Source organism: Gallinula chloropus, assembly GCF_964237585.1.
Source record: "Gallinula chloropus genome assembly, chromosome: 5".
NCBI classification, from domain to species: domain Eukaryota; kingdom Metazoa; phylum Chordata; class Aves; order Gruiformes; family Rallidae; genus Gallinula; species Gallinula chloropus.
Window position 1 is genome coordinate 81,679,214 of NC_140090.1, and position 24,446 is coordinate 81,703,659.

General features: G+C 59.4%; 1 protein-coding gene across 1 annotated transcript; it reads left to right on the plus strand.

Annotated features, from left to right (window-relative positions):
* Nucleotides 1–1,062: 1,062 nt before the first annotated feature.
* PWWP2B (PWWP domain containing 2B) lies at nt 1,063–20,774 on the plus strand (the record flags this gene model as incomplete). The annotated part of the gene is made up of 3 exons (XM_084264908.1): nt 1,063–1,211; nt 7,891–9,541; nt 20,253–20,774. 2 exons carry the CDS (start codon nt 1,063–1,065, stop codon nt 9,521–9,523), a joined length of 1,782 nt encoding a protein of 593 aa, XP_084121034.1. The 3' UTR covers nt 9,524–9,541; nt 20,253–20,774.
* Nucleotides 20,775–24,446: the final 3,672 nt, after the last annotated feature.

Genomic DNA, 24,446 nt, shown 5'->3' on the forward strand with positions numbered 1-24,446 from the left:
TACCAGAGCAGGCGCAGGGGCCAGACGGGGGTTTCCCCTTCAGCCCCGTTAAGGCGCAGACGTGGGTTTGTGATGCGTCTGACCCCGCGTGTCTCCCGTCCCGAGCGGACACCATCCCCGCGGCTGGCCCGGCGCTGGCTGCCGGCGGCGCCGCCGGGCTCGCAGCTCGGCCCGGCCGGGGCGGGTCCCGCACTCCGGCCGTGCGGGGCCGCCGGGGCTTCGGGGAGGAGGCGCGGGGCGGCCGCACCTCCCAGCCGGGAGCTCCCCGGCCCCCGTCCCGCGGCGCTGCCCGCCGCAGAGAGCCCCGGGCAGCGGCGGAGGCCGGGTGCCGCCCGCGGGGCCGGCCGGAGCGGCGGCGGGGCGAGCGGGGCGCGCCTGGGCGAGCTGGGGCTCTGCGCGCACGGCACGGCCCAGCCAGGCACGGCTCGGCTCGGCTCGGCTCGGCTCGGCCCGGCACGGCCCTCCCGCCGCCGGCAGTGACGGGCTGCGCGGCCCCTACGAGCAGCTCGAGCCGACGGGCAGCTGGAAGCGGCGCCGGCCCGGAAAGCGGCCCCGGGCCCCGCGGCGCGGGAGGGGCGGAGCCGCGGCTGGGCCCCGCCCCTCCACTGTGCCCGCCCCTCCCTCGCCAGGCCCCGCCCCTCTCCAGTTTGGCGCCGCCCCGCCCCCGCTGGGCCCCGCCTCTCCCTAGTGCCCGCCCCTCCCTCTCCAGACCCCGCCCCCACCCCTTCCAGGCCCCGCCCTTCCCCAGTGCCCGCCCCCTGGCGGCCCGTCGCACGTGCGCGCAGCCCCGCCCGTGTGGCGGCAGGGCCCGTCCGGCGGGGCAGGGGGCGCTGGGCTGCCCGCAGCCGCGGGGGCGGCGCCCTGACGTCACGCACCTACGGCGACGGCGGCAGCGGCGGCGGCGGCCGCTGCTGGGCGCCCGCACCGTGAGGTCATCGCACGGCGCGGCCCGGCCTGGCCCAGCCCGGCCCAGCCCAGCCCAGCCCAGCCCAGCCCGGCCCGGGGTGGGTGGGTGGGCGTTGGGGGGGGGGGGTTGGGGGTGCGGGATCCGGCGGCAGCGGCATGGCCGAGGCGGAGGCAGCGGCAGCGGCGCCGCGGGTGGGTGCGTGGTTGCCGGTGCTGGTGGAGCAGATGGTGAACGACACGCTGGTGGTCACGCTGAGCTGCGGGGAGCGCCGCTTCACCGGCGTCCTGCTCGACTGCACCAAGAAGTACGGGCGGGCCGGGGGGAAAGGGGGGGCTGGGGGGGGGGATGGAGGGGGGAAGGGGGGTGGTTGGAGGGCGGGGGGGGATGGAGCCTGGGGTCGGAGGCCCTTTGTTCGCCCGGGGCGGCTGGGAACAAAGCGCGGAGGGGACGCGGCTTCGGTACCGGGCGTCGCGGTGCGGGGCGAGCCGGGAGAGGGGGGGCTGGGCCGCCCGGCGCCCCCCGGGGGGGGGCGCCGGGCGGCCCAGCCCCCCCTCTCGCGGCTCGCCCCGCACCGCCCGGTGAGGCTCCATCCCGGTTCCCTTCCCCTTTCCACCCCCCGGTGTCTCCGCAGCGGGCCGGGCCTTGTGCCTCTCCACCGGTATCCGGAGGGAACGAGGTCTCCCCAAGCCTCGTTATCCCGGGATGAAAGGCCTGGCCTCTCTCCGGGTGGGAATGGCTTCTGCAGTGTTTCCCTGCGGTCCCAAGGCCGGCCTCTCGTGCCCTGCTTGGGGTTGCACCGGGCACCCCCCCCTCCTCGTGGAGCAAGGCTTGGGCACTGAGTTTTCGTGGCTCCTTTGGTTTCACGGGGCCACCCCGGAAAATCGGAGCCGGATTTCCAAGAGTATTTGGGTGTTTAACTCCCTACAGCTCGCTGGGTGCCTGGTTCCAGCCAGAACAGCGAGCGGCAGGCATCTCCCACGGGGTCCCAAAGCCAGCTGTTGGTACCTTTTCTCATTCCAGTTGTTTTCCTCCTCAGTAACGATGGGTGCGTTTCTACCTGGGATCTTCTTCCTCCTAATCTTTCTTCACAGTTGTTTTTTTTTTGCCCAGTGGATCCAAGAAACGACCAGGCAGGTGCTTCCCCCGGGCTTTACGGTGCTGCTGGAGCCCATCACTGCCCAGCCCTGGCACCGCTGCGGCTGATGGCTGCTGGAGTGGGAGGGTGGCAGGGCCGGGGGCTGGCTGGACCCGCGGTAGGGTGTTGGAGCAGCAGCAGCATCCTTTCTGAGCTGGAGTGGAAGGAAGGGTTTGTCGATGCAGGCTGGTCTGGGAGCCCATTGGCACAGCGCTTCTCAGGTAGAGAACATGAAGGAAAGCTGCCTGGCTCCTGGGTGCCGCCTGGCACTGCGCCTTGGTCATCGCTTCGGGGCCACGGTGGAGTGGGAGTGTGTCCCACCTGCCTCTCCAGTGCCCTGGGGGGAGAGCTGGGCTTCCACGAGACTCACAGCTCTGGGAAGAGAGCCTCCCCAGGGACTGGGGGCCTGGGCTGGGCCGTCTCCTCCCTTCGGGTCTTGAGCAGGCCTCAGGAGCAGAGCGACTGGTGGAGCCTCGTCCCCCAGCACCGGCTGTCCCGCGATGGCCACAGCCGGCCCGTGACATGGCGACCGACACGTGCCGAGTGCGCTGCGGCCTCTTTGTGGTTGGCCAGCAGGAAGGAGGTGTCGAGTGTGAGCTGAGTGCCTGGCTCCTGGGTACCTGAGTGGCCTGGGGTGAGCAAGGGCAGCCAGCCCGGAGCACAGGCTGCTGCAGCCGCCCTAAACTTGGGGTGTGGAGGGAAGAAGAGCTCTTGCCCACCCGCCGCGGCACCGGCAGGATGCAGGAGTCGGCGTGGTGGTGGTGGGAGGTGAAGTGGAGACGTGACCCAAAGGTGGAGGGAATTTATCAGCTTGCTGCTGGGCCTTGAAGGCTGCAAAGGGAGACCTGGCAGACATGTTTTCCCCTCTGCTCCCCGTTACGTGCTGATGGAGAGAGGCATCTCGCTGGCTGGTGCCTGATGTGGGGTTACTGCCTGCTCTGCTCTGCTCTGCTCTGCTCTGCTCTGCTCTGCTCTGCTGAGCCCCCCTGGCAGCCATCAGGGCCGTGTGGGCAGGGGGATGTGACTGGCAGGAGGGGGGCTGCCAGAGTTGTTTTGCCTGCACAAGTGTGATGGGGAGGCAGGAGGACAGGAAACCTGTGTGGTGGCTCCTCAGCGTGCTTTGGGTTGTCAGCTGGTTTCAGCATGGGAGAGCGGATGGGTCTGTTCTGCTTGTCCCAAACCGTAGCGCTGAGCAGGAGCAGGCCTGCGGGCCCGAGCGCCAGGAGGTGCCTCCACCCCAGTCCCACCGATGGGCTCCTGCTATTTTAGGCACAGAGGCGCAGGCGCAGGCTGGAACCCGAAACTGCCTGCCCAGGTGTGCGGGGCTCGGCCTGCAGGCAGCCTGCGTGGGCAGCGGGAGCGGCTGCGGGCAGGACCCTGCCTGCTTCCTGCCTGCAGCCTGCTGCTGCCCCGTGTGCTGCTCTGCCTACAGCCTGCCTGCTGTCCCGTGTGCTGCTCTGCCTGCAGCCTGCCTGCTGCCCCGTGTGCTGCTCTGCCTGCTGCCTGCTGCTGCCCCGTGTGCTGCTCTGCCTGCTGCCTGCTGCTGCCCCGTGTGCTGCTCTGCCTGCTGCTGCCCCGTGTGCTGCTCTGCCTGCAGCCTGCCTGCTGCCCCGTGTGCTGCTCTGCCTGCTGCCTGCATACTGCCCTGTGCCTGTGGAACCAGTGAGCCGTAGTTACAATGCCTTTTCCAATAGCAGTGAGATTACTGGTAGGCAAAACAGTTCTTGCCATCGTGCAGGCATCCTTCCTCAGCCACAGCCCCCACAGCACGTGCAGCCAGCCCAGTACCAGTTACCCAGTGACTGGTGCTTACTGGCTTCTGCTGGAACTCTCTCTCTGGGCAGTAAGCTGCACAGCAGCTGTGCTCCCAAGGGGATGTAAATGCGTTCAGGCTGCAGTTGTGGTGGTTTTGGTAACGAGGTTTGGCAGCTTTATTGCAGCTGAACTTATAATTTAATCTTTCTCTTAATTGTGCACAGATATAAATCAGGGGATGGTGTCTTCTGTTCCAGTCGAGGTTGGGTTGAGGTAACATTGTCTGTTTGGCTTCTCCTGGGATTACAGACAGGCTGGAATCCCATTGTGCCATATTCCCTGCTGCTTGTGAGGCCGGTGTGCACACTCGTGCCCCGAACCCACGACTGCAGGTCTTGGTGGAAGGGTGTAAATGCGCAGGCTCAGCGGTGGCAGTGGCTCAGGGGCAGGCTCAGCGGTGGCAGTGGCTCAGGGGCAGGCTCAGCCATGGCAGTGGCTCAGGGGCAGGCTCAGCCATGGCAGTGGCTCAGGGGCAGGCTCGGCGGTGGCAGTGGCTCAGCGGTGGCAGTGGCTCAGGGGCAGGCTCAGCGGTGGCAGTGGCTCAGGGGCAGGCTCAGCGGTGGCAGTGGCTCAGGGGCAGGCTCAGCGGTGGCAGTGGCTCAGGGGCAGGCTCGGCGGTGGCAGTGGCTCGGTGGCAGGCTCAGGGGCAGCACGCTGACTGCCCCCAGGCTGGTGCAGCAGAGCCTGGGGTGCAGGCAAGGCTGTGGATGCGCTGAGCTGCTCCTGGAAAGCAGAGCATGTCAGATGAAGTGTGTCTGGCTCAGCTGTGGGTGGAAAGGCACCGGGGCTAAATCCTCTTACAAGGAGCGGTGCCTGCGTGGAAGGTGAGGGGGCGGCAGCGGGGGGAGTGCCGGGGCTGGGCACAGCCCGGGGAAGGGTGTAATCGCTTTGCAGTTGGTCTTGGGGTGGCTGAAGGAGCCTGGAGGAGCTCGTTGTTGGCATCCCTGTAGGAGTGCGTAGTGGGGAGGGATAGAGAAACTGAAAGCAGCCTTGGGTGCTGGTGGCTGTTGGTGTTGAGTGGGCGCTGCTGGTGCCTGGTGATGCAGTGATGTGACTCGAGATGCTCCGCGCGTGGCCCCTCGGGAGCCGCTTTCCTTCTCCCCATGCCTGAGAAGTAGGGCTGGGGTGCCCGTAGTGTCATGGGGAGACAGGCGGGTGGGCGAGCCGGGAGAGCTCCTCCTGCCTCTGCCCAGAGCCCGTCTGGCAGACTGGAAGAGGGACGGTGCCTCAGCAAACAGCGTTCTTTGCCTTCAGAGCCACTTCCAGTAGGAAGGAGGAGAAACAGAGGCCCAGGTCCCTTGGGAGTGAGCACCCCGTGTGCCCTGGCTGTGGCAGCGTGGGTGGGGGCCCTGGCACCCTGGCAGCACGCCTTGCAGTTCCGCTCTCCCTGGTGCAGCTGGATGCCATGGCAGGATGCAGGATGCAGCAGTGGGCTGCCTGCCTGGTGCAGGAGCAGTCCTGGGGCAGCACCGAGCCGCAGTGGGGTGTGCAGAGCTGGCCTGTCCCTGCCTGAGCTGCGGCCTGGCCACGGGGGAGCTGCTGCCATCGAAAATGAGTCTCAGGCTGCTTTGCTGCTCAGCCTGGCCCCTCGGCTGGGGCAGGTGGAGTGTTTCTTCTCAGACTTCTGGTGCTGCCGCAGCTTTGGGCTGAAGGGCTGTGCTCTGGCACAGGGCGGTGACATTCCAGGTATGGAGTCCCTGTCACGGGGGCTCTGCCTCATCATCTGCACCTTTTCCTTCTGTTTTTATAGCAAGTCTAAAATAGCAGGGCCCTGGCCTGAAAGGCTTCTGCCTGAAATGGCTGAACAGCCACTGCACTTCTCCGAAGCGCTTGTCACGAGCTGCCCTGCGGCGCAGGCGCGTGCCAGGGTGTCCCTGTGGGAGCAGGAGGGCTGCTGGGTGCCCACAGCTGCTCCCAGTCCTGCTGCGGTCCAGGGCTGTGCAGTGGCACCCTGGCACCGTGCTCCCTGGGACGTCACTGACGTGGCTGCCGTGAGGTGGGGGTCTGTGGCAGCACGTTTGGTGCCCAGGGTGTGCCGTTGGGTGCCCGGGGGGTCCGTTTCAGGCCTAGCAGGGTTATGACGTGCTAACGTGTTAACTTTACAAGCGTAACTCATCCCACAGAGTTAACCTTTGAGCGCTTCTGCCAAGCCAGGAGCTTCGTGCCACGCCGGATCCTCGGGAAGGAAGTGGGTTTGACGGCGCTGGCTGCTCCGAGCCAGGCTGTGGAGGGCAGGCAGCACCCGGGCCTGCCAGGGGGAGCCGGGCTTGTGTCCATGTGGGGAGGAGAAGACTTGCACAGTTCTCTGGTGTGACCAAATGAGACAATCTCCTTGCATAAAATAGCTAAACCCTGTAGCCAGGGCTTTGGAAAGCGTATCGCTTTGGGTTGGTTTATGGGCGGTGCTGGCATCTTTGGCTGTACACACCGTCCTGGTGTTCCTGGTTGTCATTCAAAACACCTCCAGTCTCAGTTGTCCCTGTGTAAAAAAAAAAAAAAAACCTCAGGGAACAAAAATATTTTGTTCCAAATTATGTGTTTTCAACAGTCCTCTTGACTCACTGGGTCTCGAGCTTGGAGCTGCCCAGTTGAACTGAGCTGCCAGCTGAAGGGCAGGTTCTTAGAGGGGCCGGCACAGAGTCAGGGTAGCTGCAGGTCCCGGTTACTGCAGTGAAGGGCTGCGACTTGGTACCAGAATCAGGCTAATTCCTGCCAGCTTAGTTTATGCAAGCTTTGCTTTTAAACTTGCTGTGAGTCTTGGTGGAAATGGGGTGAGAGAGCCCCAGTCTGAGGAAGGGAGAGTGAAATCAGTGGATTGGAGCTGTATCGTCCAGGGTCTGTGATCTCTGGTCCCCTGTGCTCTGCCTGAACAGCCTTGCTGCTCCTGTCCGTGGGCTCGGGTGGTGTGTGAGCTCCGGTTCCTTGGTGCCCTTCTGTGTAAGGGCTGCCAAAGCCCTCCTGTAACACCACTGGGTAGCTCCTCCCTTGCTCATGGTGGGAGGAAGCCGACGGCTGGTGAGGAGGGAATGTGGAAGGCAGCATCCCAAACTCAGACTGGCAGTGTAGCTGCTCTCCATCTCTTTGTGCTGTCTTCACAGCTCCCCATCCAGCAGTCTGTTAGGAAAAGAGCTGAAACTGATGGCAGACTCTGTACAGAGCTGCGCTGGGAAGCCAAGACAGCCAGTGTTGAGTCGGTGTTTCAGGGCAAATATTTGTCCAAGTGCTGTGTTAGCATAATATTTCTAATGTCAGGCCAAGGGCATAAATCCTGGTGCAGACACCCAGAGGCATGAATGGCAGTTGTGTGTTTCAGCAGTTCGGAGGATTGGCTTTTACCAGGATCTGTGCAAGATGCTGTGCCCAGGCTTGGGTAGCTGGGGCTGAGCCTTGGCACTGAGCGATGCTGCAGCATCGTTATTAATCCTTCCTCCCCAGAGTACCAGTGTATGCCTTGTTCTAACAAATCAAGTCCTGTGAGGAAAGCCTGGGCGCTGAGGAGCAGAGCTGGGCACTGGTGAATCCCTCCCTACCCTGGAGGTGCAAGGTCCCCTTACCCGTCTGGGTCAGGGTGTTTTGAGTGGGGAGCTGTGTGAGTACAGTGCAAGGAAGGAAAGTTTGATGGCTCCCTGAAGGCTTGTGTAATCGGCACCACAGCCCTGCTCATGGCTGTGCCAGCCTGCTGATAAAATGAACTGCTTTGCCTGATAACGCTTCTTAGAGCAAAACTCTGTGCGAAGAGTTCATGGAAGTGGAGGTGTTGGTCCCCATGCCCCTCCTGGCAGAGGAGCAGGACTCTTTTCCTACTCTTTGAAATGCTGCTGTTCTTTCTCAGTGGCAGAACTGTCTGCCCTGTCTTGAAAGTCAAGGGATAACATTGCGTTCTTCCTACCTGGAAGCTGTGGGAGGGAGAGGTTGGCTTGTTTGTTTTTAAAGAAGCTGGCGTGTTTGTGATGCACAGCCCTCCCAGGGAAGCACCTCTGAAACATCCTGACTCTGTGCCTCTTCCCCTCCTTGTCCTTCTCTCCTGCCCTAGGTCCGGACTGTTCTGCCTCCCGTCCTCCTTTCCCAAGCACGAGGAGCACCCTCCTGCCGAGGCCAATGGAGTTGCTGACGGTGGCGACGCTGCTGCGCCGGGCGAGACGGAGCCGCAACCCGCCGGGGAAAAGCCTCCCAAAGGGAGCGGCGATGAGCAAGTCCCCCCGCTCCTGCCTCCCCCGCCGCCCGGCAGCCTCCCTCCTTACCCCCCGTACTTCGAGGGAGCCCCCTTTCCCCGCCCGCTGTGGCTGCGGCACACGTACAACCAGTGGGTTCCGCAGCCGCCGCCACGGACTATAAAGAGGACGAGGAGGCGTCTGTCGCGCAACAGAGACCCGGGGAGGCTGATCATGAGCACGATCAGGCTGCGGCCGAGGCAGGTGCTCTGCGAGAAGTGTAAGAACACCCTGAACCCCGAGGATGCCAGCACGGCTCGGCAGAATGCCAAAACCAGGAGGAAGCTGAGCATCCAGGACAAAGAGCAGAAGAAGCAGGGGGACTCCGACTACATGGAGAAGAGGAACAAAAGAGAGAAGAGGGAGGACGACAAGTTCTCTGGGGAGCTGGTGCATCGGACCCCGGTTATCAAGATATCCTACAGCACTCCCCAAGGGAAGGGCGAGGTGGTGAAGATCCCTTCCCGGGTGCATGGCTCAGTCAAGCCCTTCTGTGCGGAGCGAGTGCTGCAGAACGGAGGGGAGGACCAAGAGGAGCCCAGAGACTCCGAGCGATGTCGAGACACCAAATGTCTAATGGACAAGTCAGCAGGCAGCCAGCTTGCTTCCATTCCAAAACTGAAGCTGACGCGGCCCGTGCATTCCAGTGCGGACGCGCTGCCCCCAAAGATACGGCTGAAGCCCCATCGCATCAGCGACGGTCAGAATGTTTCCATTTACAAGGCAGAGCTGATTGATGAAATCAACGTCCTCCAGAACAGGGAGCCCAACCCTGGCACCTTCTACAACGAGGAATCCACGGACAGAGGTTTGGCTGAGATCTCTTCAGGGAGCTCGGGGGAAGATGATGACTTTAAACGATTCCCCCAGGGTAAAGATGGACACGATAACCTGGCTTTCCTTATGAATTACCGCAAAAGAAAAGCAGATTCTTCTAGCTTGTCGGTGTGTAGCAATGACAGTCTAGACGAATCCAAGTCCTCTAGCTCAGAAGTAACATCACCAGAAATGTGTGACTTTCTGCCTGGTGATGACGCGTCCGTCTCCTCATCTTCCAAAGATGAGCGTAAGATCGTGCCGCCGCTCACGGTCAGACTGCACACCCAGAGCGTGTCCAAATGCGTCACGGAAGACGGGAGGACTGTCTCTGTGGGGGATATTGTTTGGGGTAAAATCCATGGGTTCCCGTGGTGGCCAGCTCGTGTTCTTGACATAAACCTCAGCCAGAAGGAGAATGGGGAGCCGTCGTGGCGAGAAGCTAAGGTGTCATGGTTTGGTTCTCCGACGACCTCGTTCTTATCTGTTTCCAAACTCTCTCCTTTCTCTGAGTTTTTCAAACTGAGATTTAATCGCAAGAAGAAAGGGATGTATCGGAAAGCCATCACGGAGGCTGCCAAGGCCGTGGAGCACCTGACTCCAGAAATAAGAGATCTCTTAACGCAGTTTGAGACATAACTCGGCCTCCAGTACCAGGTAAGTGCTGGCTGGGCAAACACTTCCCACAGAAAAACAGCTCCTTGTGTGTTTTAACCTGTGTTCCACTCTTTGTGGCATGTGGTTTTCCTTACAAATGGAGGTGGACAGTTGTTCAACCGAAACACATGGCTCTTGGGTGGTGGTGTTGGGTGGTGCCAGAGGTGCTGAGGGCCTTTTGTTCCAAACAGCCGGGGGGACCACGGGAATTGGAGTCCCTACTCCTGCGGGGAGTACGAAGCCATTGGCACTGTGAGGGAGGAGACGAGTGTCACTCCTCAGAGGGCTGCCAGGGCGGTAGTGGTGCACTGGCTGCTCACAGCGAGGATGCATCGTCTGCGTCAGAACTAATCCCGTGAGGCTGGAAGGATACCAGCTTCTGGACTTTACCTTTCTTTGAAGTGTCTCTTGGTTCAAAGAACTAAAACCCTTAATGGGATTGAGTCGGTATTTATCGTGTGGAGGGGCTGATGCCCAGCAGTTACCCACAGCAGCCGCAGGCCCTCTCGGCCCCTTGGCCCCCTCCCTCAGTTTCCCTGCCCCCTCTGGTACTGACTCCTTACGAAGGTGCTTTCCTTCGGGCTCTTCAGAGTGGTTGTACCACAGCCTGGCTGTACCTGGGAGCGCTCTTCCAGCGCTGCTCACAGCAGCTGGGGCTTGGTTCCTGTCTGAAGTGTCAGTGTGGTGCTGAGTCAGCTACTTAAATTCTTCTGGGCTTCACCAGACACCTCTTCATGCGAGAAGGTGAGGTGGGAACATCAACGTGGGGACTGAGCCTTTGTGACTCTCCACATTTTGCTTTTCCTGGTTGCAGGTGGGGAAGGGGCAGGACCTCCGTGAGGGCCACGGGGAAAACCCAGCAGCTTGTGCAACATTAGAATCCTTTCCCAGCCTTCCAGTTGCCGCTTTCTAGGCCAGACCTCATCTGGGATGGTGCTGAACGAGGGGAGGGATGAAGGTTTTGTCTGCAAACCATAACTAATCGTGAGGAGGAGCCGTAGTGTCAGAGGTTGTGCATTATACGCTGCCGTTCGTTATGTCAGCCCATAAATTTGAAGCAAGTGCACAGGCTGCTGCCATTCCCGGGCTCTGTCCAGGCTGCTGGGATGCAGTGGGACTGCAGTTGGTCAGCCCTCATGTGATCCAGAGGGAGAAAAGGGACTTTTCTTGTACCCTTTTGTTGTGGAACTTCACCACTTGCTCGAGTTATTCCACCGCAGCAAGCCTGGCTGGGGTAAGGAATAGGAGTGTGGCGTATTCATCCTGTGGGCTTGAGGTGCCTGGGCAGCTGAGTACTCAACCAGCAGCATTTAAGCTTCATCCTTGACTTGCCCCTTCAAATGCTGCTGAACTCTGGCTGAGGCCCTCGCTGTACCAGTGTTTGGATTGGCCCCGAAGTGCTGTGAGCTCGGGGTATAACTAAGCCCAATGCCCAGAATATGCTGTCCCCACCAGGGAAAGACTTGTGGGCAAAGCCCATGGCTCCTGTACCCAGGGAGCTCTGTTTGAGGGAGCAGCAGAGCTTCATCCTTCTCCTGAGCAGTCGTTGCTCTGTGTGTGTGTGCACCCCGGGACAGCCTCCGCAGAACCGACGTGGTCACCGTTAGTTCAGCTGGCTGTGCTGTTGTGAGCTCTGGGCAGGCCTGTGTGCCAAGTCTGGTGGGTCCTGGGGAGGAGAGGGGCAGGGGGAGCTGCCACCTCACGCTTCACATCAGAGTGGCCATGCCTGTCAGCCTGTGTGGGATAAGAAGGCCGAGGGGAGCTGAGAGTCCAGGCTGGGCAGACAGAGGCATCCCATCACACATGAGCCGAAGGGAAACGCTGCCCATCCTCATCAGTGGGACCACTGATGTGCCCTGCAAGCAGTGGGACCTGGTCACGCCGTGCAGGCTGAAGAGCAAGGCCTCAGGAAGGGAAAGAAACGCATGTTCCTGGGGAGACCGGGGTTCCTGCAGACACAGCCTGTGTCTGAGCTGTAGGTGTGGAGCAGAGGGGATGGAGGGGTCTGAATGAGGGAACAACGAAGTGTGGAGACTGACAAGATGAAAAGGATGGGCTAACCCAGGATGGGGTAGCCAGGATGGGCAGCCAGAGCTCTCCACCTGGGTGGGTGTTGGATACACTCGATGGGTATCGCCGTCTCACTGGCCTCCCTTGGGTGGCTCTTGGGGCATTGCTCTCTGCCCTACGTGTGTCTGCAGTGAGCTGCTGACCCGGTCTGCCCCAGGAGATGCCAGAGCAGCTGGATAAACAGCTGCAGCTGCCCAAAACTGGCCAAGTAGAACCAAACTTCCCATGTTCCCCATGTCACGTTTGGTTTCCCGGTCAGACCAGCGTGGCTGGGGTCCTGGTACAGCACTAACAAAATAGTCATTTTGGAGACGTGCCCTGTGCCTGTTTCTCTCCATTCAGGAGGACTGAAGTTTATCCCTTGCTTTGAGCTTCCCCAAGGTGGAACTGCAACATGTCCACCAGGTACTCGGTGCCCGTTCTTTCCTGAAGGGGTAACTGCAGTTTTCACTGACTTCTGCAATTCCTGAGTCCTAGGCCCATGGTGGCACTTGAGCTCCAGGTAGATACCAGGAAGCTCCAAGTCCTGCTGTAAAATCCCTTGTCCTCACCAGCAGCTCGGGAGGACTGGGTCCTGGCAGCACACAGCTGAGCCCGGGAGGTGCCCGCGCTGCCCTGGCAGGGCAGAGGCTGGGCTCAGCATGCTGTGTGGTGTGAAGGTCTCCTGGCTGGTGCTGTTCTGCAGAGCAGCCAGGGCATTGACTGGGGAACAGTTCAGGTAAACTGGTGATACCCATAAAATGAAGCAATTCCATTTTTTAACTCAGTTTGGGTTGGAAAAGCTGGAATGATCACTTCATGTTTTTATTATTTTATCCTTGTACTGTTTTTGGAGGTAAATAACTTTGTTAAGCCCGTCGTTAACTGAGAGGGAAAGTAAATTTCTGGCAAAAGGACTTGCAGAGTAGTGACCTGTAGCACTGGGGTTTGTAAGACACCCTTGGGTTAGTGCAGCACCAGGACAGAGATGCCCACTCGCCCTCCTCTTGTGCTGCTGTGCAGCTCCTGCCTGTGCACGTGCAGAGAGCCGCTGTGACCTATTCCCACCAGCTCCAAACACCACGGTCAGGCTCACCTCAGCCTGTCGTGCTTTTACGACCACAGGCCCCTGTTAGCAAAGGGGGCTGTGGCCAGACCCCCACTCTGGTAGCACCAGGACAGGGCACGATGTTACTTCCCCAGGGCACGCTGGGCCCCATGCCGTGTCAGCAGCCCTGTCCCACAGGGTGGGAGCTGGGGTGCAGCCCACTCCCTCCCTGGGGCTGCCTGGAGCACAGTGGCTGTCTGCCCCAGCCCAGAGTGAAGAGTGTTCACCTTGTGCTTGTCTGTGGGCCAGCAGTTCAGAGCAGGGCCGTGGGCAGCTGCTCCTGGCAAGGCCTGTGCTGCACAGCACCTCGGGGTGTCGTAGCTGCTCCTTGGGGTGGCTGGGGCTGCCGGTGGCTGGGAGCAGAAGAGGCTGAAGCAGGAGCCTGGTTCCAGAGCGGCATCACTGGAGGGGCAGGGGCACAGCTCGGAACACCGCTGCACGTGCCAGGGGAAGGAGCCTGCCTCAGGGTGTCACAGATGTGGCACCGGGGACGGACGCCTCAGAGCCGCGGCTGCGGCAGGACCGAGCTCGCTCCCAGGGGGATGTGGTGGCTGCCCCCACAGCTGAGCTCCTGAGGCGTGAGGGCAGCGTCTTCCACCCCACCCTGCGCCGGGCAGCTTTGCTTCCCCCTTGTTCCTGCAGCATCCCCCGTTGCTGCGGGCCTGCTTGGGCACCCAGCACCCAGTGCCCATTTTGGCTGCAGGACTCGTGTGTCTGGAGCTGCTCAGATGGTCAGAAAAGTGGGAGCAGTGCCTGCCGTGCGCGGAGCACACCTACCCCGCTGGGTCTCCTGCTCGAGAGCTGGTCCTGTGGGGTTCAGCACTCCTCCTTGACTTTTTTCTTGGGAATAAGAAAATTTCCTCTGCTTTTGCAGTTTGCTTTGTGTTCGCTTCTGTGGCAATGTCGTAGTTAAAGTTGCAGCTGGATAAACTTCAAATACCTGGGTCAAAGGACTGCTCTTCTGTGGCCATGCTGAGCACCCCACCTTATCTCTGCGCTCACAGTGCGTTGCTGGTGTACCTGGGTGTTGTGTGCTGCTGCCAGAGATGCCATCATCGAAAGATGTTGGGGACAAGCAGCAGACAGGGCCACCCAGCTCTACCACAGACTAGGGTGCAGGAGGGGAGGAGACCAGTGTCCCCTGAGGCGGCCCTGTCCTGGCTCCAGGGAACGTGTTGTGTGGTGGGATGGGGGCATTTTGAAGCCGCTCTGGCCCTGCCGTGCTGCTCACAGGCACAGGGCCCTGGGGAGCCTGAGCACACCCCGCAGTACTGCAGGGCGGATTCGTGATGCTCCTGAGGGGCTCCTCAGGCTGGGGTCCCCTCCCTGCCTGCAGCCTGTTCACGTGGTGCAGTCTCCTACAAGAGCTGCTTGTGGCTCTCCACACACATCTCTGTATGGAGCAAGTCTACAATACATACATTCATTTGCTTTTTCAATCTGGAGATTCCTTTCTTCTCCCTGCCTCTCTTTATCCCCCTGCCCCAGGCTGTGGCAGCCTTACACGTGAAAACACTGGCTTTTGGAGGCTTTAATTTTACTGCAGTTAGCTTAATAGACCCTTGGTATCAGTCCAGTCAGCCATTCATCAGGGGAAGCGCTGCTCCCATGTGCAGCCAAGTCAGAGCTCAGTGCCTGCTTGCTATATATAGTAAGCTGTAACGTAGGATTTGGAACACTGGGTTATGACTTCACCTTCAGAGATGTTCAGGGCTTTGTATGTGCATGCAGCCAGTGCTGCTTGCCAGCAGCTTATGAAGCAGCATAAATCACCGGTCCTTTTCCTTGTGCCTCGTCCCCTCTGCTCTACCAGCAGCACGGAGAGGTCGGGTAACTGCGTGAAAGGTCTGGTGGCCATCGCTCTGGTAGCTCATTTTTACAGACACCTGCCTGGTCATGTGAGGTATCTCAGCCCGGAAGATGAATGCTTGTGATTTGTCTTGGCCTGGTTTCTAGCTGGTTCAGTCAAGGAAAACCAGGCATCCAGCCTAATTACTGCTTCTCAGTCTCCCTCCAGCCAGCGTGGAGTCAGCGTCTCCACATACCAGTGTGAAGTAGGAGAACAGGTCTGGAATGGGCCTCGCTACTTGCTGGTGTGCCCTGGTGATGGATGCCCAGGGCTGCGGCAGTGGCATCCTGCTGACCCCCCTGGGAGCATCCTGCTGACCCCCCTGCCCCCAATGGCACTTAAGGCCTGTGACCGCTGCCACTGCGTTTGGGGACGTGTATCCACGCTGCTCCTCCCTGTTACTGCCCTCTGCCACCCCTTTCCCCTGCTCCCAGCAGAAATGCCAGCAGGCCGTACATCGTGCTATTTCCAACTGCAGGCGAGCTGCACAGAGGCCCAGAATGCGGCCTGCTTACAGGAGCTGTAACTCCACCTGCCCAGGGAGACTCGTATCGACCCAAGGGCTTGACAAGGCCCTCAGAAGCCCAATGAGCTGCTCTGGGGACTGAGGGTCTCCCAGCCCTCTCTGGGGCTTTCAGCTCTGCGAGTTTGCTAGCCAAGCGTGCCAGCGGTGAGCAGGGAGAGCAGGTGGCCCTCAGCAGTGTGCCTGGTGCTGGTGGAATCTGGCAGCACCTTCAGTGGAGCGCGCAGGGTCCAGCCCCGTCCACAGCACGGCTTCCCGGCATGGGAGAGACGGCCTGCAGCCTGTGGAGAGGAGGCACGTCTGGAAGAGCAGCCTGGGGACTTGTTTCTGCAGAAACTTTGACAAATACTCTGATGAGGGCATCTCTGTAGCTCTCCCCAAACTGCCTGTGTTGAACTGGTTTCACTTGTAAATGCAAAGGGGGGGTGTGAAGCCACAGCTCAGTTCCCCTTTTCACAGCTAGCGTGGCGGGGTGGGACCTCAGGCCCAGGGCCGGCTGGCGTGCAGCGTGCCATGAAGGAAAGGGGGTGGTTTGAAGTCTGGGGATAGCTCTGTGCAGGGAAGGGGGCTTGTTTCTGTGAAGGAGGGGAATGGACAAGCTCTTCGTGCAGTAGCTGTGTCGTTAAAGGCCCGTGCAGCTGCTTGGCTCCTGAGGCCTGGTGACATGGACACTTCCCATGGTACCGCTGCGGTATGGAAGGAGGGGCTTTGGCCCCAGTAATGATGTAGAGACTCTTCAGTATTGAAAAACTTGCAAACTGTTGGGTTTTTCCCACAAGTACCCATCAGTGATGCTGGGATCAAGGTGAGTGGGAGTGCTCAGGCCAAGTGACCCCCCTGAAAGCATAAGGATGCTGCCTGCCTGTGTCCTGCAGACCTGGTGAGGGTCAGCCAGGGCCTGGTTTCTGGTTTTCTCTCTGCTTGGTGCATCTGTCCTGCAGCTTTACAGACAATGTGGGCTTTGCATGAGCCAGTTCATGAACTCTCAGACATCCTGAGACGACGTGTATCTGAAATAGGCTTCTCATGCCTGCAGTGCTGACAGAGATGGGGCTGGACACCTGCATCTTGTGCTCCTCACACCTGTGGCAGCCCAAACCTCCGCTCCCCAGCAAGCACTGCATGCTGTGTGAGGGCTGGGGCTGTGGTCCCAGTGCCATGGCAGCGAGAGGCCCTGTGCTGCAGCCCAAGGTGAGGGTCCACGTGTGGCTCCTCCGCCTGCACGAGCACACGTGACCCGTGGTGAGGGAGTCACCGACCCCCTGCACACGCACCCCGTCAGCTGCCCTGAGCTAGCCATGTGTCATCTTCTGTCCCTGGGTGTGCGTGTGGCTGGAAGGGAGGAGCAGGGCATCGTCTTGGTGAAGGCTTGCTTCCATTGAGGTGATTAATTGCTGAAGGAGCAAATGCTTTTAACTGACGTACCGGTTCCTGTTTAATCTGCATCAGGTTCTTGCTATTGTAGGGTCAGACTGACTTGTTTTCTTTGCAAAGCGTATTTCCTGTGTGCTCTCTGCAGTTGATGAAATGAATAGTAGCAAAATTACTCCCTTAGCTTCCCTCATGAATGATGGCGTGCTGTGTTTTGATTCAGGCCAGGAACTGGAGCCTTTCCTTCCTGCAGAAAGCAGCCCTTCCGAAAAGCAGAGAACCCTCGAGCTCCACGTCAGTGCTCGGATGGCAGAGCTGAGCATGGAGACCAGAGCTGCTGGCCTGCTCCAGTCAGCTGGGCACTGATGCCTTGGGAGTTGTTGGTGGTGCCAAAGCCCTGTCTGGTGGGTCAGAGCTGGGGGTCTGGCTGCCATCCAGTAATCCCCCTGTTCCAGCCCCGCTCCTATGGGATCAAAGCATGGGAATGAAGGGTGTTCCCAGACTGCTGCTGCCGGCAGTGCCGCACCTTTGCTGGTGATACAGGCTGCTAGGCAGGCACTGTCTGCAGAAATGAAGCCTGGCAGGAGCCACCCCACTGCCTTTCGGACGTCCTCGGGGTTCCCTGGCTCCCAACCTTCCTCCTCCAACAGGAAGATACAACTGCTGATTGTCCTGAGCTTGAGCCAGGCTGCTCTGCTGCCCTTCCTGCGGGAGATGTCCAGAGGGACACTGATTTGGCCGTGCTCAGTTATGGCCTGCTGTTAATTGCATTATTCTTAGGACTTACTCCTCAAAATAAGCTGCTGGGGTGGAGAAAACGAGGAGGGTTCTTGCTGCTGCCACTTCTCAGCCCACCGGGACGTGCAGGGTAACCGGGGCTTGTGCCGCTTGCAGGGCTGTGACAGGAGAGGGTTTTGGTGCCTCAGTGCTCTGGGGCTTCCCAGAGGACCTGTCTGAAGGAGATGGGTTCCTGGCTCTGGCACATGTCCATGTCTCTTGGTGTTTACCTGGAGCTGGTCTGTGAGCAAGCGCCGGTGGCGCAGCGCCGTGTGCCTGACAGCACTCCGGTGCACGCAGGAACCCCTCCGGTGCACCCTGTGCTCTCACTGAGGCAACAGGGGCAGGGCCCAGGCACTCCCCATGCTGTGCAGGGGTGCCGGGGGTGTCCTGCACTCATCCCACACATGGGACAGGGCACAAGCCCCTAAGCAGGATGGGCAGAGCTGGCAGCAGCAGGGTCCCTGTGCGCCTGCATGCTCAGGATGCTCAGCCATTGAGGAGAACCCCGCTTTCTGCACCCCGCTGCAGCCGTTAGATCTGCGTTTGTGAATGACTCGAGTTGATCCAAAACTTGGTGGTTTTTATCATGAATAAGCTCTTGGCTTGGGGAGAGCGTCCTTGGCTCTCCCTTCAGCATGTGGCCTTGTGCACAGGCTGCTGGGCCGTGCCGCTGGCCTGAGCCAGTCACTCTGTGACATGCTCGTTACTCACTCATTACTCACATGCGTATCGATGCGGCAGCAGCAGGAATGGAGTGTTTGAGCTGCTGCGCTGCCCTGAAGGGGATTATTTTAACCGAAACCCCAGGTTCTGCAGTGACAGAGGGAGTGTGTGAGCAGCCATCACTGTGTTGCTGCTCCTGCATGGGCATTGAGAGCTCCTGGGTCTGCCTGGGGGGTCTCTCTAAATGAGCCCCAGCATCTGTCCCCTTCCCAAGCCTGGGCTGTGGGGACAAGCGCCTGTCTGTCTGTCCGCAGGCATGCAGCGCTCAGCAGGGTGGGGATGGTCAATGTTTTGAGACGTGGAGCATCTGCTGTCTTAAATCAGCTCACCGCTTTCGCAGTGGCACCAGCTTTATGCTCCCAGAGGAGAGAATCCCCATAGTTCCCCTGGGAATCTCAGCCAGGAGCTGTGGTTCAGCTGTATCCCTGCAGCAGCGTCCGCCCTTGCGCAGGCAGGAGCCTTCCTGGGAAGGGGTTTGGCATCACATGGCTGTTCTGATGCTTCCTTCCTCCAAGGGTGAATTCACCAGGGGTAGAGCCAGCCTGAGGGTTCACTGCTGCCTCCTCAACATGGAAACGCATTTGTTCCTGTTTAGACCGAATATCCTCAGCCTGTGATCTGCTGTAAAGCGTCTGCTGTGGGCCAAAGCCTTCCGAGGGGCACCAGGCCCTGTCCAGGGACTCACTGGGGTCAGGCAGTGAGGCGGCTGGTGAGTCTGTGGCAGGCTCTTGAAGTGAGCTGTTCACCAGAAGGCAAAGGAGCAGGTTCTCTTGCCAGAGGAGGTGGAAGCTCATCCTGCTGTGGGGCGCAGGGCCCTGTCCCCAGACAGCCCCGTTCCTCAGGAGCTGGGTGGTTCTGCTGAGTACTGAAGGAGTGTGGAACCTAGAACGTAGGTTTTGGGGCAGGTGCTTGTGGGGTGTGAAGTCAGCAGTTGAAGTCTCAGCTGCAGAAGGTCATTCTGGTGCTGAGTCTGAGGAAATGGGTGCCACATTTCGTTCCCTGCCCACAGAAGAGGGGCTGCTGCCATTGCAGCGGCGCTGGAAACGCGATCCCCTTCCTGCGGTTGGTGCTGGCGGTCTGGGTTTACTCTGCTCTGTACTGGGAAGTCACTTCACTCTGAGGGGTTTTTAAAGGTCTTTGGTCTTATGCTCTGTGACATTAACCCTGTTGGTCAGGACCAGGGACTGGAGCCGGTGGCTTTGGCTGGCCCATGTCAGTCAATTTGGCACAGTGCGTGTTGGGGTGGGTCAGGTGTCAAACCGAGTTGTGTTTGAGGTGTGGGGCAGTGATGCTTTTGCAATGGAGGGGTGCAGGCACAGGTCTCCACGCCGTTTCTTGGTTCATTTCTGTATCACTAAGTCGTTTCACATGTCTTCTGGTTTCTTCACCTGCTCTCAGATACGAACAGATCCTCCCTTTGAACTCTGCCGAGGCTCCCGCTCCCGCTCTGTAACCTGACTATGGGGCCGGGTCACGCAGGGGGCCGGGTGAGGAAGGACTCCTCTCATCCGTAGCCTTTTGTTTTGACAAGCACATCCCTCTCCAGTCTCTGCCTCGTTGCCAGGCTGCTGCCTGCCCCGCCAGCGCTCCAGGCGTGCACAGCCTTTCGGTACCTGCAGTCCGAGCGCGTCCCTTGGCACGTCTGGGTTCCGAGCAAGCACCTTGCACGTGCTCATTGCCCGAGGGCTGACCCAGTCCCAGGGGCTCCGCAGTGCTGCTGCGACAGGCACCTGCTTTGGCAGCCTGGGACGAGCAGTGGGTGCATGGGAAGGGGAGCCTGCGGCGGGCAGGGGTGCAGGGGGAAGCGGGGATGTGCCTGCAGACAACAGGACAGGGTGCGGAGGCTGCTCCACCTCTTCGCTACGTGCGACTGCGGCAGCGGTTGGTGTCCTGAGCAGCTGCAGGTAGTTAGAGAAGCTCCTGTGCAGCTCTTGAGGGGAGAATAATCCTACAGACTGAGCTTGCAGAGGGGAGGCAGATGCTCCTCACGTGGCTCTCGCTGCTGGGACGTTCACCTGCAGTGACCCACCCTGCACCCGGACTTCAGCGTCTGTAACCAGAGGCGGAAGATTTATTATTGTCATGAAATTCCTATCACATCTGTCTTGGAGAAAGTTCTGCTGTTACTCTGGGGTCGTTAACTTGACGAGTCTCTTCCAAAGCTGTGGCTGCTGCTGGTTTGGCTGCCGGGCCAGCTGGGAGCAGAATTCCTGGCTATATTTAGAGGAGAGCGGAGCGTGTGCCTCACCGCTAACCGGCCCCTTCCCTGCCGCCTGCAGTAACCTCTCCCTCTTTCGCTTTCTTCAAGGTAACAGAAGATACGAGCACAGCTGTTCTCCTAGAAGGTCACGAAGTCTGTAAACACCCTGACGTGCTCCCCAGGAGAATCTGGAGGTTGTTGTGCGCATGGCGGGAGGACGAGTTTCCTTGTGGGATCGCACTGCTTTCCATCTGGGATAGGTGACGGGCACCGGGGCGCGGCGTCGGGAGGCTCTTCTGGTGCAAGGCTGGCAGGAAGGCTGCAAGGATGTCCTCCCCTGGAACGAGAAGTGGGCAAGTCATATGGCAGTGAACTAGGAGAACAGCAAAAACCACAACTTGGAATGTATTTATTACTTAAAAGTTAGCTATTCTTGATAAAATCCCCCAAAATATTGCTGCTGCTTATTTTACTTACAGATTTCACACACTTGTTAATTTTAAAGCTACCAAACTTTTACTCAATACTGTACTCAGAAATGTAATTGGCGCAGGACATGCAATAGGACGAATCATTGTAGTGTCTTAAGTACAATGGACTCACTTTTGTGTCTATTAAAACTTGGAAAATGTGCAACCCAGAGCTACGTGGCTGTCATTGCCTGCGGCCAGCTGCCTCCCACGGCGCTGAGGGGCTGCACAGGCCTGGGCAGGGGCAGGCACCCTGCACCGTGGGCGGGTTTGTGCCCTAAATGTGTGCCCTGGCAGAGCAGCCCCAGCGTGCTCACCCTGTGTGCCAGAGCTGGGTCGCTGCCCCAGCGGCTCCCACTGGAGAGGGAATTAGTGCTTCCAGCCCAGGCAGAGAGTGTGATTTAAGGCCCCTCCAGCAGTTGTTGTTGAATAGAAAGGACCTGCATCCCTGCACGTGACCAGAAATGGTCAGCAGTCCTTAGAAACCAGAAAGCAGAGAACCCACAGCTTTGGTCTCACATGTAGAGTACGAGTGGTTCACAAACCGAGGTGGCCTGGGGACGAGCTTTTGACACCGTGCTGGTAAATGGCTTTTTAATTCTGTATTAGTCTAGCTTCCCCTGGGATTCCTGCCGCCTGGGGACACCGAGGCGTGGTGATGTGCTGCTTCTGGCGCTGGAGGAAGCAGTGCAGAGGTGTCCCTGCTGGGGAGGGGACATGCCTGCACGCCAAGATCTCCCCTGGGCTCCGGGATCGTCGCACAGATTCTGCTTCCTGTCTGTTCTTGGTCCGCTGCAGCCAGCACCACGATGAGCTGTTGTGGCATGAGGAGAAGGAGCAGGTTGGAAACATACAGCCCCTGTTTTCCTGGCACAGGCTGGTTTGTGCTCTGGTCTTCTGAGTGTCAGCAAGAGAGGCCAGAGCTTCCCCTTTCTGCTCAGCAGCAGCAAAGTTGGATGAGAAGAGTTCAGCACCAAGCCCCTTCTTCTGAGTGCAGTGAGAGCATGGGACAAGTCAAGGGTGTTTCCCTGAAAGCAGCTGGACCACGGCAGCGTAAGAGGCACAGACCAAAGTGTGGTGCTGGAATAGGCCAGCAGCCTCCCAGGCACCCTTTGGCCACTTCCACAAAGGATGAGTGTCCTGCTTCCCAGAGGAAGTGTGGAAAGGAGAGCAGCACGCAGCGAGAGCCGGCGTCCTGCGCCCGTGCGGAGCCTTCCTGGAGCAGCTGTTCCCTGGGCACTGCTCTGCCCGTCCCCAGAGAGACCCTGGCTGGCAAAGATGCCCCCACACAGCGAGTGCTCCCATGCACAGAGAGAACACCTCTACCTCTCCCAGCCCCGTCTGTCCGTCCTGGGAGGCTCTTTGTGGGCAGCTTTCCTTGCATCTCCCCGAGCTAGGCCCAGGGTTAGCTGATGGCTGTGAGAGGTAGGTTCTGTTTCCTGCTCACCAAGTTCTGCATGGTACAGAAGCCCTGCCAGAAAGGGTTGCCAGGCTCTTTTAGCTGAAGGGAGTTGCAAGCAGCTGTCTGCTCACTTAAAAAAATTAAAAGGCACAAGAAAAAAAGAGCCCTGAGTGCCCCACGCTCCTGGGAAAGCGCCCTCCTGGCTCACTGCGGGATGTGGCACGTGTGGTCCCCACACGGGTCACAGCTGGGGCCAGGCAGGTGCTGGCAAAGCTGGCTGGGCCAGGGACACCCCAGCGCTCAAAACGTGAGGCTGGGAGTGCTCCTGGTGCTGATGGCAGCAGGGCCAGCGGGGAGGAGAGCCGAGGGGGGGCAGGGGGATGTAAGCCCTACATGGGGCAGTGATGGGGGTCCCAGCCCTGCAGCCCCACACGTGGGACCGGGGTCCAGAGCGCATCTTTACCCAGGGTTGAAGTTTGGTCTTGTTTGGCGTCGGGGCGGGGGCGGGATCCTTTCTGCTTTGATGCTGGTGTGACTTCCCTCCACCCCGTCATTCTGCTCAACGACATCGTCCCCAGAAGCCTGGGATGATTCTGCACGGCTTTAATTTGCTTCTGGGTGTGAGCTAATGATCGGTTTGAAATCAGGCTGTGCTGGTTGGAGCGCTGCGAGCTCGTGCTGGGCCGGGCCCTCTCCTGCTCAGCACCGGGGCTGTGCCGCCAGACGCAATCCTGCGCCGTCACGAGGGATCAGTGGTTGTGTCAGGACAGGGCATCATGGGCACCAGTCTCTGTATCAATGAGTTTGACCAGCAGTGCTCTGAAGAAGCCTCTCCAAGCCGTTTTTATGTGTAATTTCCACAGCTGAAGCTGTGCTAAAGAAAACTTGACTTTGCCCGAGGCGCGGAGGCTGCCTGGTGAGTCACCACGCAGGGCTGCTCCTGCAGAGCGGCTGAGGAGATGCTGGGTGTGAGTGGGTAACTTCAGAGTTGAGGTCTCTCCCCTGGCAGCGGAGGGTACGAGGGGGCTCAGAGCCATGCACATGGGTGCGTCCTGCATTCCCCAATGTGTCTTCAAGCACAAAGGGCAGAGCCTGCGCTGCGTCCCTGAGCCAAACCCACGCGTGAGGGTCGGTTAAGCTCTTTGGGACCAAAGAGCTTTTGGCTCCAGCTGCTTCTGAAGGAGAAGGCAGAGGATGTCCTCCAGCACTGCTGAAAGGATGTCTGGATACCAAGGGGCTTCCCCAAACTCATCTCAGCTAATTCCCAGTCCGTGTGAGGAGCAGGGAGTTGGTTTGGGTGACTGTGCAGGGTTCAGCCATGGGAGTGCTGTTCTGATTGCTGAGAGCTGACTTCTCAGTGTAACACCTTGTGATCTTCAGTTCCATGAGAACAAACCCATTTGGGAATTGCTCTCTTGGCTTGCTGTCCCGATTTCAGTATTTAAATAAGTATTGCACTCCCACTATTTACCTTTTTCTTCCTTAAAATTGGACCATTATTACTTTATTTCTCTCGTGGCAGGTTTCTAATCTGAGCTGCTGGGCAGGCTCATGTGAGGGGCTCTGCAGGCGGAGGCTGCCATACAGACATGTTGGCAGGTCCTCCTTTATCCCTGGTCCTGCTCTGTCAGGGGCTTCCCAGGCTCCCCCCAGCCCCCCTGGGTCCCTGCTGGTCCCCTGTGCCCACAGCAGCCCCGTCCCACACCCACAGGCATCTTGGAGGGGGAACAGAGGCCGCTGGCTCCCATGTCATGCCGTGTTGGGGGGTCCCCTCCACGCAGGAGTTTGTGGGGCAGTGGAGATGGTCCTGTTGGGATAATGCTTTTTATCTTCCACCCTGAGTGGTGCTGAGCACATCAGGCAGAGAAGGCAGCAGCTCCTGGACGCGCCAATTCCTGTCTCCTCCTCAGGAGGAGAGCAGAAGCTTCCTTGGCTTAATTAAGCCCGTTCTCTGATGTCATTATCTTCACTGTCTGCTGCAGCCAGTCCCCACCCCACCTTCTCCCAGGGTCCATGACAGGGCCCTGCTGCTGCTGGTGTGGCGGGCAGCTTTACCCCTGAATTTAATTCATCTTTAGCTCAAGGTTAAACTGTTCTTCCCATCACGGATGTTAATTATCTGCTGTAATTAATGGCTTTTCCCCCCTCCTATTGCAGATACTGGGGATTAGTTATGATCAGCCAATTAGGACGAGCTGCACAGCGGCGATGGCCGCGCCGTGCTCCTTTTGGGTGCTGTCATTAGCCATTCCTTTATTAGGAGCCCCCGACGTGTCTCTGGGAGGGGTGGAACAGCAGCCGTTCAGAGAAGCAGGTTTTGTGCAGGGCTTTGGCTTTGTCCCTTGGCTACAGACCAGAGAACAACGCTGCCCATCGCCGTGCTGCCCGTGCCCATCGTCCCCAGCTGCGGGATGGGCCCGACATGCCCTG